The 18,624-nt window shown below is 43.2% G+C and overlaps 1 protein-coding gene across 1 annotated transcript in view; it reads right to left on the reverse strand.

The window, feature by feature from the left end:
* Window positions 1-18,624, reverse strand: part of LOC110511826 (large neutral amino acids transporter small subunit 1) — a 37,525-nt gene that overhangs the window by 12,606 nt on the left and 6,295 nt on the right. The window contains exons 2-4 of the mRNA XM_021592581.3: window positions 17,334-17,459; window positions 3,529-3,634; window positions 2,252-2,296 (exon numbers count right to left, since the gene is read on the reverse strand). Of these exons, the coding sequence (XP_021448256.3) occupies window positions 2,252-2,296; window positions 3,529-3,634; window positions 17,334-17,459 (277 nt within the window). The remainder of the gene's footprint in view (window positions 1-2,251; window positions 2,297-3,528; window positions 3,635-17,333; window positions 17,460-18,624) is intronic.

Genomic DNA, 18,624 nt, shown 5'->3' on the forward strand with positions numbered 1-18,624 from the left:
GGGAAGACTGTTATTCTTACGGTTGTCGACAGGTTCTCTAAGGCGGCTCATTTTATTCCCCTTGCTAAGCTTCCTTCAGCTAAAGAGACGGCACAAATCATCATCGAGAATGTTTTCAGAATTCATGGCCTTCCGTCAGACGTCGTTTCGGACAGAGGTCCGCAATTCACGTCTCAATTTTGGAGGGAGTTTTGCCGTTTGATTGGGGCTTCCGTCAGTCTCTCTTCCGGCTTTCACCCCCAGTCTAACGGTCAAGCAGAACGGGCCAATCAGACTATTGGTCGCATCTTACGCAGTCTTTCTTTTCGCAACCCTGCGTCTTGGTCAGAACAGCTCCCCTGGGCAGAATACGCCCACAACTCGCTTCCTTCGTCTGCGACCGGGCTATCTCCTTTTCAGAGTAGCCTCGGGTACCAGCCTCCGCTGTTCTCATCTCAGTTCGCCGAGACCAGCGTCCCCTCCGCTCAGGCTTTTGTCCAACGTTGCGAGCGCACCTGGAAGAGGGTCAGGTCTGCACTTTGCCGTTATAGGGCGCAGACTGTGAGGGCTGCTAATAAGCGTAGAACTAAGAGTCCTAGATATTGTCGCGGTCAGAGAGTTTGGCTCTCCACTCAGAACCTTCCCCTTAAGACCACTTCTCGCAAGTTGACCCCGCGGTTCATTGGTCCGTTCCGTATTTCTCGGATCATTAATCCTGTCGCAGTTCGACTTCTTCTTCCGCGATATCTTCGTCGCGTCCACCCGGTCTTCCATGTCTCCTGTGTCAAGCCCGTTCTTCGCGCCCCCGCTCGTCTTCCCCCCCCCCCCCCATCCTTGTCGAGGGCGCACCCATCTACAGGGTCTGTAGGATTTTGGACATGCGTCCTCGGGGCCGTGGTCATCAGTACCTAGTAGATTGGGAGGGGTACGGTCCTGAGGAGAGGAGTTGGGTTCCCTCTCGGGACGTGCTGGACCGTGCGCTGATCGATGATTTCCTCCGTTGCCGCCAGGTTTCCTCCTCGAGTGCGCCAGGAGGCGCTCGGTGAGTGGGGGGGTACTGTCATGTACTGTCATGTTGTGTCTTGTTTCTGTCCTTTCCCTTCACCCTGTCTCCCTCTGCTGGTCGTTGTTAGGTTACCTTTTCTCCCCCTCTTTCCCCCAGCTGTGCCTTGTCTCCTCCTAACTACCTCGTCACCCCTTTTCCCACATGTTCCCTTTTTCCCTCTGATTAGTCCTCTATATCTCTCTCTGTTTCTGCTCCTGTCTTTGTCGGATTCTTGTTTGTGTTGTTCATGCCTGAACCAGACTATCGTCATGTTTGCTGCAACCTTGTCCTGTCCTGTCGGAACCTGCCGGTCCATCTGAGCCTACGTTTTGTTTTGTTATTAAAGAAGCTCTGTTTACGTTAATTCGCTTTTGGGTCCTCATTCACGCACCGTAACAGACACAGGAATCGTGTTAACATAAAACATGCATGTACCAGTAATTATTTTCAAAATGCATAGGTTGTCATTCTTGACCTATGGTATGTTACAAGGAACATGGGCTGCGGTCCAAACTCTTAAAAGACACACCCTATCCCCTCAGCCCTCAAATTCAGTTGACACTTCTGATGACGTATCATGACGTCTGACGAGTTTACACTTGCAGGGCAAGGGGCGAGGGAGGAAGGAATTATTTTTAAGTAAACCACACAATCATCCTGCACTGATTGTGTTTTCAGCCTCTGGTAGCTTGTGGGTGCTTTATATGCACTACAGTCAATTATGAGTGCATGTCTACTTATATTAAATATATAATTATTAATATACGCCTACTGTATGATAGCTAGAAAATTAATTAGCTAACTAACATTAGCCTGCCTAGCTGGAACTTCTGAAGAAGGAACATTTTTTATTTCTACAATTTCCAAAAACATATGTACTTTTTACAGAGTAGCAAAATGTCTAACTTATTTGCATTCGTTTTTACTTACACTTGCATGTTGACTTCTCCATTGTTGTTTTTAAGTTTTCACAGACTTTTCTTAGCAGAAGTACAATCGTCGTGGTTTGAATTATGGGGAGTTTCAGGCCCCGGAGTGAAGATAATTGTACACTCGCAAAGCCGACTAAAAACGAGGCCTGGGTCTTACGTTGCAAACATCTCTTGCTTGGCTGTCCTGCCAAGATGGCAACGGGGATTCCCCCAAGGGCATAAGGCGAGGGTAAGTGGACGAGGGTGTGTCTTTTAAGTGTTTGGACCGTAGCCATGGACTAGTTTGGACACTCACTTGTAAGGTTCAATCATTTCTTCTGTAACAAAGTTCAAGTAATTCCTGCAAGATAAAGAAGACATGGTTTAGATACACAGAGAGACAATCAGAACAGAACACTTTGGGTAAATCTATTGTAATCATAGCTTTCATATACCATAGATGAACAAAACATAACACACAGTGGTAAAAAGACCAGACGGGAGAGGAAAGAGTGAGACTGTAACCAAGTTTCCATCCACAGTTTTTATGCAAGTAAAGTCATCATATTTAAAGAAAATATGACAGCTGTGATGGAAACAGGAAGTTTTGGTTCAATTTGGTAAATGCCGGCAGATAATTTGTTCATTTGACATAGTGGGATCTTTTGTGTCTGTAAAATTAATTATGCGAGGAATGGCGGTGGAAATGCCTTTATGCGCAAATATTGATGTAAACACCACCATATCGAAGTCAACTTGAAACCACACTGGTGTGTGTTCCTCCCACTACGGCTTGGGAAACCATGCAATTTAAAATAGGATGCGGATTAAACAACCTTTACAGGGTGGTGAAAGTGCAAGATATGAGCTTGATGCTCCTTTCTAATAACATATCAAGGGTCTTATTCTGGTGACATGATGATCAATGCTTGACTGCCATTTTTATAAATAAAAACATTCTCGCTCAAATCCATCATCAGGCAGCAGGTAGCCTAGTGGTTAGAGCATTAGGCCAGTACACAAAAGGTTGCTAGATCGAATCCCTGAGCTGACAAGGTAAAAATCTGTCGTTCTGCACCTGAACAAGGCAGTTAACCTGCTGTTCCTAGGCCATCATTGTAAATAATAATTTGTTCTTAACTGACTTGCCTAGTTAAATAAATTCATCATGTAGACTGGAGCTGTGTGCCAAGACCAGAGTAAGTGCATTTTCTATTTAAAACTATCGGTAGAGTTGAAATTACAAATGGAAACACATTGAACATTAGATTCAAGTTTGGTGGAAACACACCACTTGTGGGAAATTTGCACATTTCATTTATGCAGATTTGAGAATATTTGCATGCAAATGTTGCCAATTGGATGGAGGCCTAGCTAGTGAGGAGAAAGCGGGAGAGGGACGGAGAAAGAGGGAGTGAACACCAGGCATGGGGAGGATTAGTCTGAACAGACTTTTCAATTCACTTAGTAGAGTTCTTAATTAGTCAGTCCTCCTAAGAGGGGGTTTACAATGGGATTAGAATGGAGGACAAAATGCTGGCCTAGTGTTCAATAGTTCTGGATGTCAGTCAAGTTCTAGTTCTCTGTACTTACCAGCCCCCATACGCAAACAGACCACTGTACAGGGCCAGTCCAATGTTCCCAAAGTCGTAGTTTGAATTCTTGAAAGAATTTTCTGGTAACAGGTTGACTGTGTCACCTGGAAGAAGGAGAGAAAGGGAGTTGGAAAGGTAAGCCCAAAGTTGACTGACTCATTGAACACAAAGTGGACAGAATCAGTATCCCTATGAATTGTTTCAGAGCAGGGTTCTGGAATGATACAACACTAGATAACAAATGCACCATGATCAACTTGAAACCATTGAAATAGTGCAGGGCTAGACAAATGTACCCGGACAAAATATCACTAATATCATTTAGAGCTTGTTCAAAAGGCTGTGAGCATCCGTGGTTTAAACTTTAATCTAGAGGTTGACCGATCAGCATGGCCGATTAGTTAGGGCCGATTTCAAGTTTTCATAACAATCGTAATCTGCATTTTTGGATGCCGATTATGGCCGATTACATTGCATTCCACGAGGAGACACATGAGTGCAGCAAGGAGCCAAAGTAAGTTGCTAGCTAGCATTAAACGTATATAAAAAACAATCAATCTTAACATAATCACTAGTTAACTACACATGGTTGATGATATTACTAGTTTAACTAGCTTGTCCTGCGTTGCATATAATCAATGTGGTGCCTGTTAATTTATCATCGAATCACAGCCTACTTCGCCAAACGGGTGATGATTTAACAAGAGCATTCGCGAAAAAAAGCACAATCGTTACACCAATATGTACCTAAACATAAACATCAATGCCTTTCTTAAGATCAATACATAAGTATATATTTTTAAACCTACATATTTAGTTAAAAGAAATTAATGTTAGCAGGCAATATTAACTAGGGAAATTGTGTCACTTCTCTTGCGTTCAGTGCAAGCAGAGTCAGGGTATATGCAGCAGTTTGGGCCGCCTGGCTCATTGCGAACTGCGTGAAGACCATTTCTTCCTAACAAAGACCGTTATTAATTTGCCAGAATCTTAAATAATTATGACATAACATTGAAGGTTGTGCAATGTAACAGCAATATTTAGACTTAGGGATGCCGCCCGTTCAATAAAATACGGAACGATTCCTTATTTCACTGAAAGAATAAACGTTTTGTTTTCAAAATGATCGTTTCCGGATTTTACGATATTAATGACCAAAGGCTCGTATTTCTGTGTGTTATTATATTATAATTAAGTCTATGATTTGATATTTGATAGAGCAGTCTGACTGAGCGGTGGTAGGCAGCAGCAGGCTTGTAAGCATTCATTCAGACAGCACTTTCCTGCATTTGCCAGCAGCTCTTCGCAATGCTTGAAGCACATGACTTCAAGCCTATCAATTTCCGAGATTAGGCTGGCAATACTATAGTGCCAATAAGAACATCCAATAGTCAAAGGTGTATGAAATACAAATGGTATAGAGAAAAATAGTCCTTTAATTCCTATAATAACTACAACCTAAAACGTCTTAACTGGGAATATTGAAGACTCATGTTAAAAGGAACCACCAGTTTTCATGTGTTCTCATGTTCTGAGCAAGGAACTTAAACGTTAGCTTTTTTACATGGCACATATTGCACTTTTACTTTCTTCTCCAACACTGTGTTTTTGCATTATTTAAACCAAATTGAACATGTTTCATTATTTATTTGATAATAAATGGATTTTTACGTATTATGTTAAGTTAAATAAAGTGTTCACTCTGTATTGTTGTAATTCTCATTATTACAAATATAAATATAACAATCGTCTGATTAATCGGTATCGGCTTTTTTTGTCCTCCAATAATCGGTATCGGTCGACCTCTACTTTAATCCCCTACCATCAACAGTAATGGGGATTTCACTGATTCCACAACTCAGGGGCTACCTGTTTAAAAAAATAAAAAATAAAAACAAGGCAAATGTGAAGCGTATGCCTGAGGGAACACACCAGGGATGGACATTCCAACAGTACCAGCTGACCCAAAGAGCCAGACATTCTCTGAACAAACAATTCCCAGAGTGTTGTTTCAGACAGGGGCCCATGATTAAACAGGACAAACACTGGGCCGTGAGAACCCCCATGTCCCTCTTCATGTAGGACCATGACCTTCCACCTTTATTGTCCCCCAACTCTAAGCCTAAAGCCTGCATGACGTTCCAACATGGTAAGGATCTTCCCAAAGTTCTGCAACATCAGCTAGTCCACTGAAACTCTTATGACACAAATATATTGGTTGCGCGCCCTGTTAGAATGGCCAAGTCAAAGTCCAGACCTGAATCCAATCGAGAATCTGTGGAAAGAACTGAAAACTGCTGTTCACAAATGCTCTCCATCCAACCTCACTGAGCTCGAGCTGTTTTGCAAGGAGGAATGGGAAAACATTTCAGTCTCTCGATGTGCAAAACTGATAGAGACATACCCCAAGCGACTTACAGCTGTAATCGCAGCAAAAGCTGGCGCTACAAAGTATTAACTTAAGGTGGCTGAATAATTTTGCACGCCCAATTTTTCAGTTTTTGATTTGTTAAAAAAGTTTGAAATATCCAATAAATGTCGTTCCACTTCATGATTGTGTCCCACTTGTTGTTGATTCTTCACAAAAAAATGCAGTTTTATATATTTATGTTTGAAGCCTGAAATGTGGCAAAAGGTCGCAAAGTTCAAGGGGGCCGAATACTTTCGCAAGGCACTGTATATATATATATTTTTTCCTCAACTTTTTCACTCCGGACGCTTTATCTGGACACGATTCGTCAGGACCTCCAACAGCCGAAGCTAAGTAGTAACATTAACATGATGCCTTCTAATTGCAGTCGCTGTACTCGCCTTACGGCGAGGATAGCTGTGCTACAAGCCCAGCTTCAGACGCAATCGTTAGGCAAGGGTAATTTCAGTGTAGGAAAGGATGAAACAGCGTCTGTGCCACCAGTAAGTACAGATAGTAGTATAAATCCCCTGGCACAGTCCCCGCAGCCGGACAACTTTCTCACGGTTTCTGGAAGGAAATGCTGTAGGAACGTTCAACCGGTGTCGCTCATTCAGCCGACAGAAACTTTCAACCGGTTTTCCCCATTAAGCAGCGGGTCGGAGTCAGAGGCCGAGTCTTCTCTGGTCTCTACTCCTCCCGTTACGGGGTCTGAGACGCCGAAGCTTCCCACCATTAGCTCTGACAAATTGAAAACTCTAGTCATTGGCGACTCCATTACCCGCAGTATTAGACTTAAAACGAATCATCCAGCGATCATACACTGTTTACCGGGGGGCAGGGCTACCGACGTTAAGGCTAATCTGAAGATGGTGCTGGCTAAAGCTAAAACTGGCGAGTGTAGAGAGTATAGAGATATTGTTATCCACGTCGGCACCAACGATGTTAGGATGAAACAGTCAGAGATCACCAAGCGCAACATAGCTTCTGCGTGTAAATCAGCTAGGAAGATGTGTCGGCATCGAGTAATTGTCTCTGGCCCCCTCCCAGTTAGGGGGAGTGATGAGCTCTATAGCAGTCTCACAACTCAATCACTGGTTGAAAACTGTTTTCTGCCCCTCCGAAAAGATAGAATTTGTAGATAATTGGCCCTCTTTCTGGGACTCACCCACAAACAGGACCAAGCCTGCTCTCATTTTATCTACCAACATAGACAGGGCTCTAACTCCTCTAGCTCCACAATGAAATAGGGTGCAGGCCAGGCAGCAGGCTGTTAGCCAGCCTGCCAGCATAGTGGAGTCTGCCACTAGCACAGTCATAGCTGAGTCAGCTCAGCTATCACCATTGAGACCGTGTCTGTGCCTCGACCTAGGTTGGGCAAAACTAAACATGGCGGTGTTCGCCTTAGCAATCTCACTAGGATAAAGACCACCTCCCTTCCTGTCATTATTGAAAGAGATCATGATACCTCACATCTCAAAATAGGGCTACTTAATGTTAGTTCCCTTACTTCAAAGGCAATTATAGTCAATGAACTAATCACTGATCATAATCTTGATGTGATTGGCCTGACTAAAACATGGCTTAAGCCTGATGAATTTACTGTGTTAAATGAGGCCTCACCTCCTGGCTACACTAGTGACCATATCCCCCGTGCATCCCGCAAAGGCGGAGGTGTTGCTAACATTTACGATAGCAAATTTCAATTTACAAAAAAAAAAAAGACGTTTTCGTCTTTTGAGCTTCTAGTCATGAAATCTATGCAGCCTACTCAGGCCTCCTGGGCCATATACAGCGTTCCTCACTGAGTTCCCTGAATTCCTATCGGACCTTGTAGTCATAGCAGATAATATTCTAATCTTTGGTGACTTTAATATTCACATGGAAAAGTCCACAGACCCACTCCAAAAGGCTTTCGGAGCCATCATCGACTCAGTGGGTTTTGTCCAACATGTCTCTGGACCCACTCACTGTCACAGTCATACTCTGGACCTAGTTTTGTCCCATGGAATAAATGTTGTGGAGCTTAATGTTTTTCCTCATAATCTTGGACTATCGGACCACCATTTTATTACGTTTGCAATTGCAACAAATAATCTGCTCAGACCCCAACCAAGGAACATCAAAAGTCGTGCTATAAATTCACAGACAACACAAAGATTCCTTGATGTCCTTCCAGATTCCCTCTGTCTACCCAAGGACGCCAGAGGACAAAAATCAGTTAACCACCTAACTGAGGAACTCAATTTAACCTTGCGCAATACCCTAGATGCAGTTGCACCCCTAAGAATTAAAAAAAATTCTCATAAGAAACTAGCTCCCTGGTACACAGAAAATACCCGAGCTCTGAAGCAAGCTTCCAGAAAATTGGAACGGAAATGGCGCCACACCAAACTGGAAGTCTTCCGACTAGCTTGGAAAGACAGTACTGTGCAGTACCGAAGAGCCCTTACTGCTGCTCGATCATCCTATTTTTCTAACTTAATTGAGGAAAATAAGAACAATCCGAAATTCCTTTTTGATACTGTCGCAAAGCTAACTAAAAAGCAGCATTCCCCAAGAGAGGATGACTTTCACTTTAGCAGTGATAAATTCATGAACTTCTTTGAGGAAAAGATTATGATTATTAGAAAGCAAATTACGGACTCCTCTTTAAATCTGCGTATTCCTTCAAAGCTCAGTTGTCCTGAGTCTGCACAACTCTGCCAGGACCTAGGATCAAGAGAAACGCTCAAGTGTTTTAGTACTATATCTCTTGACACAATGATGAAAATAATCATGGCCTCTAAACCTTCAAGCTGCATACTGGACCCTATTCCAACTAAACTACTGAAAGAGCTGCTTCCTGTGCTTGGCCCTCCTATGTTGAACATAATAAACGGCTCTCTATCCACCGGATGTGTACCAAACTCACTAAAAGTGGCAGTAATAAAACCTCTCTTGAAAAAGCCAAACCTTGACCCAGAAAATATAAAAAACTATCGGCCTATATCGAATCTTCCATTCCTCTCAAAAATGTTAGAAAAGGCTGTTGCGCAGCAACTCACTGCCTTCCTGAAGACAAACAATGTATACGAAATGCTTCAGTCTGGTTTTAGACCCCATCATAGCACTGAGACGGCACTTGTGAAGGTGGTAAATTACATTTTAATGGCATCGGACCGAGGCTCTGCATCTGTCCTCGTGCTCCTAGACCTTAGTGCTGCTTTTGATACCATCGATCACCACATTCTTTTGGAGAGATTGGAAACCAAAATTGGTCTACACGGACAAGTTCTGGCCTGGTTTAGATCTTATCTGTCGGAAAGATATCAGTTTGTCTCTGTGAATGGTTTGTCCTCTGACAAATCAACTGTAAATTTCGGTGTTCCTCAAGGTTCCGTTTTAGTACCACTATTGTTTTCACTATATATTTTACTTCTTGGGGATGTTTTTCGAAAACATAATGTTAACTTTCACTGCTATGCGGATGACACACAGCTGTACATTTCAATGAAACATGGTGAAGCCCCAAAATTGCCCTTGCTAGAAGCATGTGTTTCAGACATAAGGAAGTGGAAACAGAGATGCTTGTTCTAGGTCCCAAGAAACAAAGAGATCTTCTGTTGAATCTGACAATTAATCTTAATGGTTGTACAGTCGTCTCAAATAAAACTGTGAAGTAACTTGCCGTTACTCTGGACCCTGATCTCTCTTTTGAAGAACATATCAAGACCATTTCAAGGACAGCTTTTTTCCATCTACGTAACATTGCAAAAATCAGAAACTTTCTGTCCAAAAATGATGCAGAAAAATTAATCCATGTTTTTGTCACTTCTAGGTTAGACTACAGTAATGCTCTACTGTCCGGCTACCCGGATAAAGCACTAAATAAACTTCAGTTAGTGCTAAATACGGCTGCTAGAATCCTGACTAGAACCAAAAAAATTGATCATATTACTCCAGTGCTAGCCTCTCTACACTGGCTTCCTGTCAAAGCAAGGGCTGATTTCAAGGTTTTACTGCTAACCTACAAAGCACTACATGGGCTTGCTCCTACCTATCTCTCTGATTTGGTCCTGCCGTACATACCTACACGTACGCTACGGTCACAAGACGCAGGCCTCCTAATTGTCCCTAGAATTTCTAAGCAAACAGCTGGAGGCAGGGCTTTCTCCTATAGAGCTCCATTTTCATGGAACGGTCTGCCTACCCATGTCAGAGACGCAAACTCGGTCTCAACCTTTAAGTCTTTACTGAAGACTCATCTCTTCAGTGGGTCATATGATTGAGTGTAGTCTGGCCCATGAGTGGGAAGGTGAACAGAAAGGCTCTGGAGCAACGAACCGCCCTTGCTGTCTCTGCCTGGCCGGTTCCCCTCTTTCCACTGGGATTCTCTTCCTCTAACCCTATTACAGGGGCTGAGTCACTGGCTTACTGGGGCTCTCTCATGCCGTCCCTGGAGGGTGTGGGTCACCTGAGTGGGTTGATTCCCTGATGTGGTCATCCTGTCTGGGTTGCCCCCCCCCCCTACCCCCTTGGGTTGTGCCGTGGCGGAGGTCTTTGTGGGCTATACTCAGCCTTGTCTCAGGATGGTAAGTTGGTGGTTGAAGATATCCCTCTAGTGGTGTGGGGGCTGTGCTTTGGCAAAGTGGGTGGGGTTATATCCTTCCTGTTTGGCCCTGTCCGGGGGTGTCCTCGGATGGGGCCACAGTGTCTCCTGACCCCTCCTGTCTCAGCCTCCAGTATTTATGCTGCAGTAGTTTATGTGTCGGGGGGCTAGGGTCAGTTTGTTATATCTGGAGTACTTCTCCTGTCCTATTCGGTGTCCTGTGTGAATCTAAGTGTGCGTTCTCTAATTCTCTCCTTCTCTCTTTCTTTCTCTCTCTCGGAGGACCTGAGCCCTAGGAACATGCCCCAGGACTACCTGACATGATGACTCCTTGCTGTCCCCAGTCCACCTGGCCGTGCTGCTGCTCCAGTTTCAACTGACCTGAGCCCTAGGACCATGCCCCAGGACTACCTGACATGATGACTCCTTGCTGTCCCCAGTCCACCTGACCGTGCTGCTGCTCCAGTTTCAACTGTTCTGCCTTATTATTATTCGACCATGCTGGTATTTATGAACATTTGAACATCTTGGCCATGTTCTGTTATAATCTCCACCCGGCACAGCCAGAAGAGGACTGGCCACCCCACATAGCCTGGTTCCTCTCTAGGTTTCTTCCTAGGTTTTGGCCTTTCTAGGGAGTTTTTCCTAGCCACCGTGCTTCTGCACCTGCATTGCTTGCTGTTTGGGGTTTTAGGCTGGGTTTCTGTACAGCACTTTGAGATATCAACTGATGTACGAAGGGCTATATAAATACATTTGATTTGATTTGGTTTGTGCCCATAGGCGATATTGTTGCCAGTGATGTCTGGTGAGGACCTGCCTTACAACAGGCCTACAAGCCCTCAGTCCAGCCTCTCTCAGCCTAACACTGATGGAGGGATTGTGCGTTCCTGGTGTAACTCGGGCAGTTCTTGTTGTCATCCTGTACCTGTCCCACAGGTGTGATGTTCGGATGTACCGATCATGTGCAGGTGTTGCTACACGTGGTCTGACACTGCGAGGACAATCAGCTGTCCGTCCCGTCTCCCTGTAGCGCTGTCTCATGCGTCTCACAGTACGGACGTTGCAATTTATTGCCCTGGCCACATCTGCAGTCCTCATGCCTCCTTGCAGCATACCTAAGGCACGTTCACGCAGATGAGCAGGGACCCAGGCATCGTTCTTTTAGTGTTTTTCAGTCAGAAGAAAGGCCTCTTTTGTTTCCTAAGTTTTCATGACTGACCTTAATTGCCTACCGTCTGTAAGCTGTTAGTGTCTTAATGACCGTTCCACAGGTGCATGTTCTTAATTGTTTATGGTTAATTGAACAAGCATGGGAAACATTGTTTAAACCCTTTACAATGAAGATATGTGAAGTTATTTGGATTTTTACGAATTATCTTTGAAAGACAGTGTCCTGAAAAAGGGAAGTTTCTTTTTTTACTGAATTTATTTAGCAGATGTTTTTGCGGGTGTAGCGAAATGCTTGTGTTCCTAACTACAACAGTGCAGTAGTATCTAACAATTCACAACAGTACACACAAATCTAAAAGTCAAATAATGGAATTAAGAAATATATAAATATTAGGAGGAGCAATGTCAGAGTGGCATGACAGGTAGGTACGATTGGCAGTTACGTGATTAGCCAGAGGGAGACTATGTAGGAATTTGATTTTGATTTAATACCTAGTCAGTTGTACAACTGAATGCATTCAACTGAAATGTGTCTTCTGCATTTAACCCAACCCCTCTGAATCAGAGAGGTGCGGGGGGCTGCCTTAAATCGACATCCACGTCATCGGCGCCTGGTGAACAGTGGGTTGGTTATCTGCCTTGCTCAGGGACAGAACAACCTATTTTTACCTTGTCAACTCGGGGATTCGATCCTGCAATCTTTCGGTTACTGGCCCATCGCTCCTTCCCGCCAGGAAGTGGGCGTATGTGTGTTGTATTTGGGGAGGGTTAAAGTTGGTCACAGCAGCACAATTGTAAAGGTTGTAAATAAACTATTAAGAGATCCCGTTACAATACTGACTACCGTTCCTTCAACTGAGCCAGCAGAAAGAAATGTGATGGCAAAACTATTGCAGGGCTGCCTATTTCATAAGCAGCCAAGGGGAGATGTACTGAGACAGAGATGTACACATGAAAAACACACATTAAAGACACCCAGACAAGGAATGTCCCTACAGAGCCTCCCGACTGGCTCCAAAAGACAAACAAAAACACTTTTGATTGAAAAGGAACTGGACTATTGCAGTAGCCTAATCAGATTAGTTTTTAACAATCCTGTTGCCATTAACCTGCTTGAGCCTATTGCCAAATTAAGGAATGACCCAGAATCTTATACTTAATCCGTTTACCCTAGGTGACTGCCCAGTATAGACAACAGGTGGTTTAAAATGCACTGAAGTGAGCATGTCTCTCAGTCAGGAAAAGAGAAAAAGGACAAGAGGAGCGTTCATTCGACCTCTGTCATTAGATGTATCTCTCCAACCCAGTGGCGTCCCACCCAGATAAGACAAGACCAGACCAGAGCAGTCCAGCTCTGGAAGATCCTCCTCCATACCACAGCCATGAGCTGGCAGCAGGAGGACCATGATAATTTGATACATGCTATTTCACAACACAGAGTTTGTCACGGGGCAATATAACTATCACACGCACACATCCTGACAGACAAAGAAATACAGATATAGACACACTTAAGTAATTTAGCAGATGCTCTGACACATAGGGACTTACAACAAGTTCATTCAAGTAAAGACAACCATTACCATGATCATTGCAAGTAAAGCCTTAATCAAAAATGTCCTCTATTAGAAAGATCAGTCCGTGTAAGAATGAACAAGAAACAATTAAGTGTTTAAAGTTGCTGTTTTTTGTGAAAACTTTTTGGCAGAGTCAGACAGGACCATGCAGATGGAGGGGGGGAGAGTGGGGCTGCTGTTGAAGACAGAAGATAGAGAGCCGGGAAACCATATTTAACTCTGAATGATTGATAGTATTAACTCTGCCTAGCCGTATTATAGTGTCTGACAAAAATAGCTAAAAGTCCACCACCAATGTTACGATTGATTCAATCTAGTCTGGTGCTTTAAGCAAGAGCTCCCCCACTGGACAAGGATGTCAGTTCAACATCTAGTTTTGATTAACATTCGGTTGAGATGTCAACTAATGTGAATTCAATGCAAAATCAACAAAACATTTCACCATGCCATTGGATTTAGGTTCAAAGTTGGGTGAAAAAAAAACACAAAATGCCCTTACATTGATGAGTTTTTACAAATCCAATGAGTTTTCATCGTTGATTTAACGTCATCACAATGATTTCTTTGGTTGAAATTACATGGAAACAACGTTGATTAAACCTGTTTTTGCCCAGTGCTCTGGCCTGCAAAGAAATTCTCTCTCATACACTTCACCCTTAACTTCATGTGCATCCAAATATACAACCAGGAGAGGGGAAAGAGATGTGATAACAAGGAGGCCAACAGGGAACAACAGGACCAGCCATGGTTACACAGCAGGCCATGACTACACATATTCACCCAACAGAGGGTATCTGGCCCCTAAGGGCACAGGGTTACCTGGGAAAGGTTAGCAGTCTCAGAAACGGTTCCCTGAGCAGCATTGCAAATGTATGCACCTTAGACATTGCAGTCTTGGTACACTGAAGGAGGGGGGGCATGCCTCTGGTAAATAGGGTGGCACCTCTCTGTAAGCTGTTTAGTTAAGCTTGAATCACTCATTTGCTCCCATGCACTAACCACACACTTCTGTAAAGGAATTCTCATTTGCTAAATTGCTACAGTAAAACATCAGGTTACATAATCTCAGGTATCTCCAGGACAAAGGTTTTAAAAAGTGCAATTCCTTGCACTTCAACAGTACCTTTTATTCTAACATAATTACTTTTACATAATATTAAATCAGTCTGACTGGAAGACTTGTTTGTTTTCCTTCAAGGTGGCCCATAAGCCCAGTCTGGGCACTGAATCAGTCCACACTGATCTCTCAATCAGTACTGACTGGCCCTCAGCTCTCCTTCCTCCCACAGGACAATGGAGTAGTGTTTTACTGTTGGAACATGATAACGTTGTTTTTTATGCCTCTCATTTGGGCTGAACATCTTAATTGGACCAAAACACTAGTGGATTGAATGGTGATGTCTGTTGGACTTATATCACTTAAAGTTAATGATCATAATCTTTCCTTAGGACCCCAGTTGGGACCCTTGAGTTGGGAACAGGATGGGTATAATATTGATTATTTGTTTGCCATTTCTTTTATCCATTCTGTTCTTACAGTGCCTTGCGAAAGTATTCGGCCCCCTTGAACTTTGCGACCTTTTGCCACATTTCAGGCTTCAAACATAAAGATATAAAACTGTATTTTTTTGTGAAGAATCAACAACAAGTGGGACACAATCATGAAGTGGAACGACATTTATTGGATATTTCAAACTTTTTTAACAAATCAAAAACGGAAAAATTGGGCGTGCAAATTTATTCAGCCCCTTTACTTTCAGTGCAGCAAACTCTCTCCAGAAGTTCAGTGAGGATCTCTGAATGATCCAATGTTGACCTAAATGACTAAAGATGATAAATACAATCCACCTGTGTGTAATCAAGTCTCCGTATAAATGCACCTGCACTGTGATAGTCTCAGAGGTCCGTTAAAAGCGCAGAGAGCATCATGAAGAACAAGGAACACACCAGGCAGGTCCGAGATACTGTTGTGAAGAAGTTTAAAGCCGGATTTGGATACAAAAAGATTTCCCAAGCTTTAAACATCCCAAGGAGCACTGTGCAAGCGATAATATTGAAATGGAAGGAGTATCAGACCACTGCAAATCTACCAAGACCTGGCCGTCCCTCTAAACTTTCAGCTCATACAAGGAGAAGACTGATCAGAGATGCAGCCAAGAGGCCCATGATCACTCTGGATGAACTGCAGAGATCTACAGCTGAGGTGGGAGACTCTGTCCATAGGACAACAATCAGTCGTATATTGCACAAATCTGGCCTTTATGGAAGAGTGGCAAGAAGAAAGCCATTTCTTAAAGATATCCATAAAAAGTGTCGTTTAAAGTTTGCCACAAGCCACCTGGGAGACACACCAAACATGTGGAAGAAGGTGCTCTGGTCAGATGAAACCAAAATTGAACTTTTTGGCAACAATGCAAAACGTTATGTTTGGTGTAAAAGCAACACAGCTCATCACCCTGAACACACCATCCCCACTGTCAAACATGGTGGTGGCAGCATCATGGTTTGGGCCTGCTTTTCTTCAGCAGGGACAGGGAAGATGGTTAAAATTGATGGGAAGATGGATGGAGCCAAATACAGGACCATTCTGGAAGAAAACCTGATGGAGTCTGCAAAAGACCTGAAACTGGGACGGAGATTTGTCTTCCAACAAGACAATGATCCAAAACATAAAGCAAAATCTACAATGGAATGGTTCAAAAATAAACATATCCAGGTGTTAGAATGGCCAAGTCAAAGTCCAGACCTGAATCCAATCGAGAATCTGTGGAAAGAACTGAAAACTGCTGTTCACAAATGCTCTCCATCCAACCTCACTGAGCTCGAGCTGTTTTGCAAGGAGGAATGGGAAAAAAATTCAGTCTCTCGATGTGCAAAACTGATAGAGACATACCCCAAGCGACTTACAGCTGTAATCGCAGCAAAAGGTGGCGCTACAAAGTATTAACTTAAGGGGGCTGAATAATTTTGCACGCCCAATTTTTCAGTTTTTGATTTGTTAAAAAAGTTTGAAATATCCAATAAATGTCGTTCCACTTCATGATTGTGTCCCACTTGTTGTTGATTCTTCACAAAAAAATACAGTTTTATATCTTTATGTTTGAAGTCTGAAATGTGGCAAAAGGTCGCAAAGTTTAAGGGGGCCGAATACTTTCACAAGGCACTGTACATTGTGCAACATTAGGTGTTTTTCCTGGTTCTGTGATAGCAGCAGCTTCCTGTGCTCTCAAAGACTGACTCATGTTTAAGCTGCTGAGATATGAAGCTGCCTTTGTGCGTCTAGAAATTACAAGGCGTATTTGATACTGCTCATACATTTTTTTTACATAGCAAGTAATAAAATAATCATAGCAAGTACTTGCTATGATTATTTTGCATGCATGTCAATTGTATGTAATTTTGTTTCGTTTTTTTGTGCACATGATTCTTCAAGATAGTGTTTTATAAGCTCATATGAAACTGAAATAAAATCAATCATGATAATGCTTGATCCTGCTAGTCAAGAGGAAGAAGACTTCTATTCGCCAGCGCACAGTTACCTATCAGATAGGATTAAATGCATAACAATAGAATGAATAGAACGGATGAATCATTGACTTGAATGGGGACTCATGTTCTTTACATTCTATTTCTATACATCCAATCCGATAGCTGAAATCCGGATAGATAACTTTAGAAAAACTGGGCGCTGGGCTAAGACAGTTAGTTACTTCACTCTCTTGGGGACACCCTCCATCTATGGGGAAATACCTTATTGGCAATGAAGGCCACGCCAACTTCCTGCACTCGATCACCTGACATATCGTTATTGGGCCTGACTTATAATATATAACAATATATGCCATTTAGCAGACACTTTTATCTGAAGCAGGAATCGGACCCACTACCCTTGCATTACAAGTGCCATGCTCTACCAACTGAGCTACAAATGACCACTTTCTTTCCCGTTGCATGGCACTTTATGGCTTGTCTGTTTAGTTTTCACTGTGTACCTCCTCCTGTAAAGTGCATTATGATGAGTGTGTTAGTGATTTTGTGTGGCTGTATCTTACCTTTGCCAATCTTCACAAAACCAATAATAATGATGAGGCCCAAGGCAAAGAGCTTGGCAGCTGCAAAGGCATCCTGGACCCGCGTGGCTGCCTTCACACTGTAGCAGTTTATAGCAGTCAATAGCACTGGGGAAAGACAGAGAAAGAGACAGTGTGTGAGAGTTATGCCTTTTTATTACTGTCTACATGAATGAGCTAAAAAAAATCTTTACAAATTCTCCCATCTTTTATAAGCTCAGTAAGCTCAATAAATCCTTCTGAAGGTACTAATTGTTCACGTAGCATCCACTCAGCACGCACAGCGGGACCCTGAGGCTAGGGTTGGGAAATCCCAGCACCCAGCCCACATTATATATGTGATCGGGCGGCAGGTAGCCTAGCGTTTAAGAGTGTTGGGCCAGTAAACCGAAAGGTCACTGGTTCGAACCCCCAGTGCCGACTAGATGAAAAATATGTTGAGGTGCCCTTGAGCAAGGCACTTCACCCTAATTGCTCCTGTAAGTCGCTCTGTATAAGAGCATCTGCTAAATAACTAAAATGTAAATGATCAGTGCGCTGGACCGCTGTGAGGTGTGTCATGTGGCACAGAGGGTGGAATAGTTCAGAGACCCAGTAAACAGATTCTTGTTGGAATAAAATCAAGGGCCTCCCCCTGTCCCTCTGACTCCCCATTAAAAAAAGATTAACTAACGAACACTTCAAAGAACCATAAATAAAATCAGCCTGGGCAACAATGGGGAACCAAACAGAACAAAGAGGGCCTGTGTGGGAGTACAGTATAGATTGGGAGGAATGGCACACACACACACACACGAAAACACACTCACACTGAGAGTGAGAATGAGAGAGCAGACCTGCTGCCACTGGGATCAGAGTAAAGGGACTACCAAGGCAAAAAGGCTTCAGTATCAGCCTCCTAAACAAATGACATGGACTGAACCTGAGGTTTCAACACACAACCAGCCAGGGGGCCACTGTGTTAAACCTCACCACTGTGGAAATATACATTAAACTAAAGCACGGCGACCTAATAACTACTAAACACCAAATCAATCACTGGAACAATAACACAGACAGTCAGACAAACATCCTTGCCTAGCACAACTCAATGGATTAGCAAAACTGCTTGGAACAGTATTGTGGATAATAGAAGCTTAGCTATCCTGACTGACCATGTCAACTCTAGAGTCTAGACCAACAACATCTTGGCTTCAACCCTATCTCTAATCTATATATGTGCCCTGGCTTGGCTGCCCCTCTATCTCAGTCTCTATCATGTGGTCACTGTTGG

This window comes from Oncorhynchus mykiss, chromosome 1, assembly GCF_057628025.1.
Source record: "Oncorhynchus mykiss isolate SJ-2025 chromosome 1, ASM5762802v1, whole genome shotgun sequence".
In the NCBI taxonomy this organism is placed as follows: domain Eukaryota; kingdom Metazoa; phylum Chordata; class Actinopteri; order Salmoniformes; family Salmonidae; genus Oncorhynchus; species Oncorhynchus mykiss.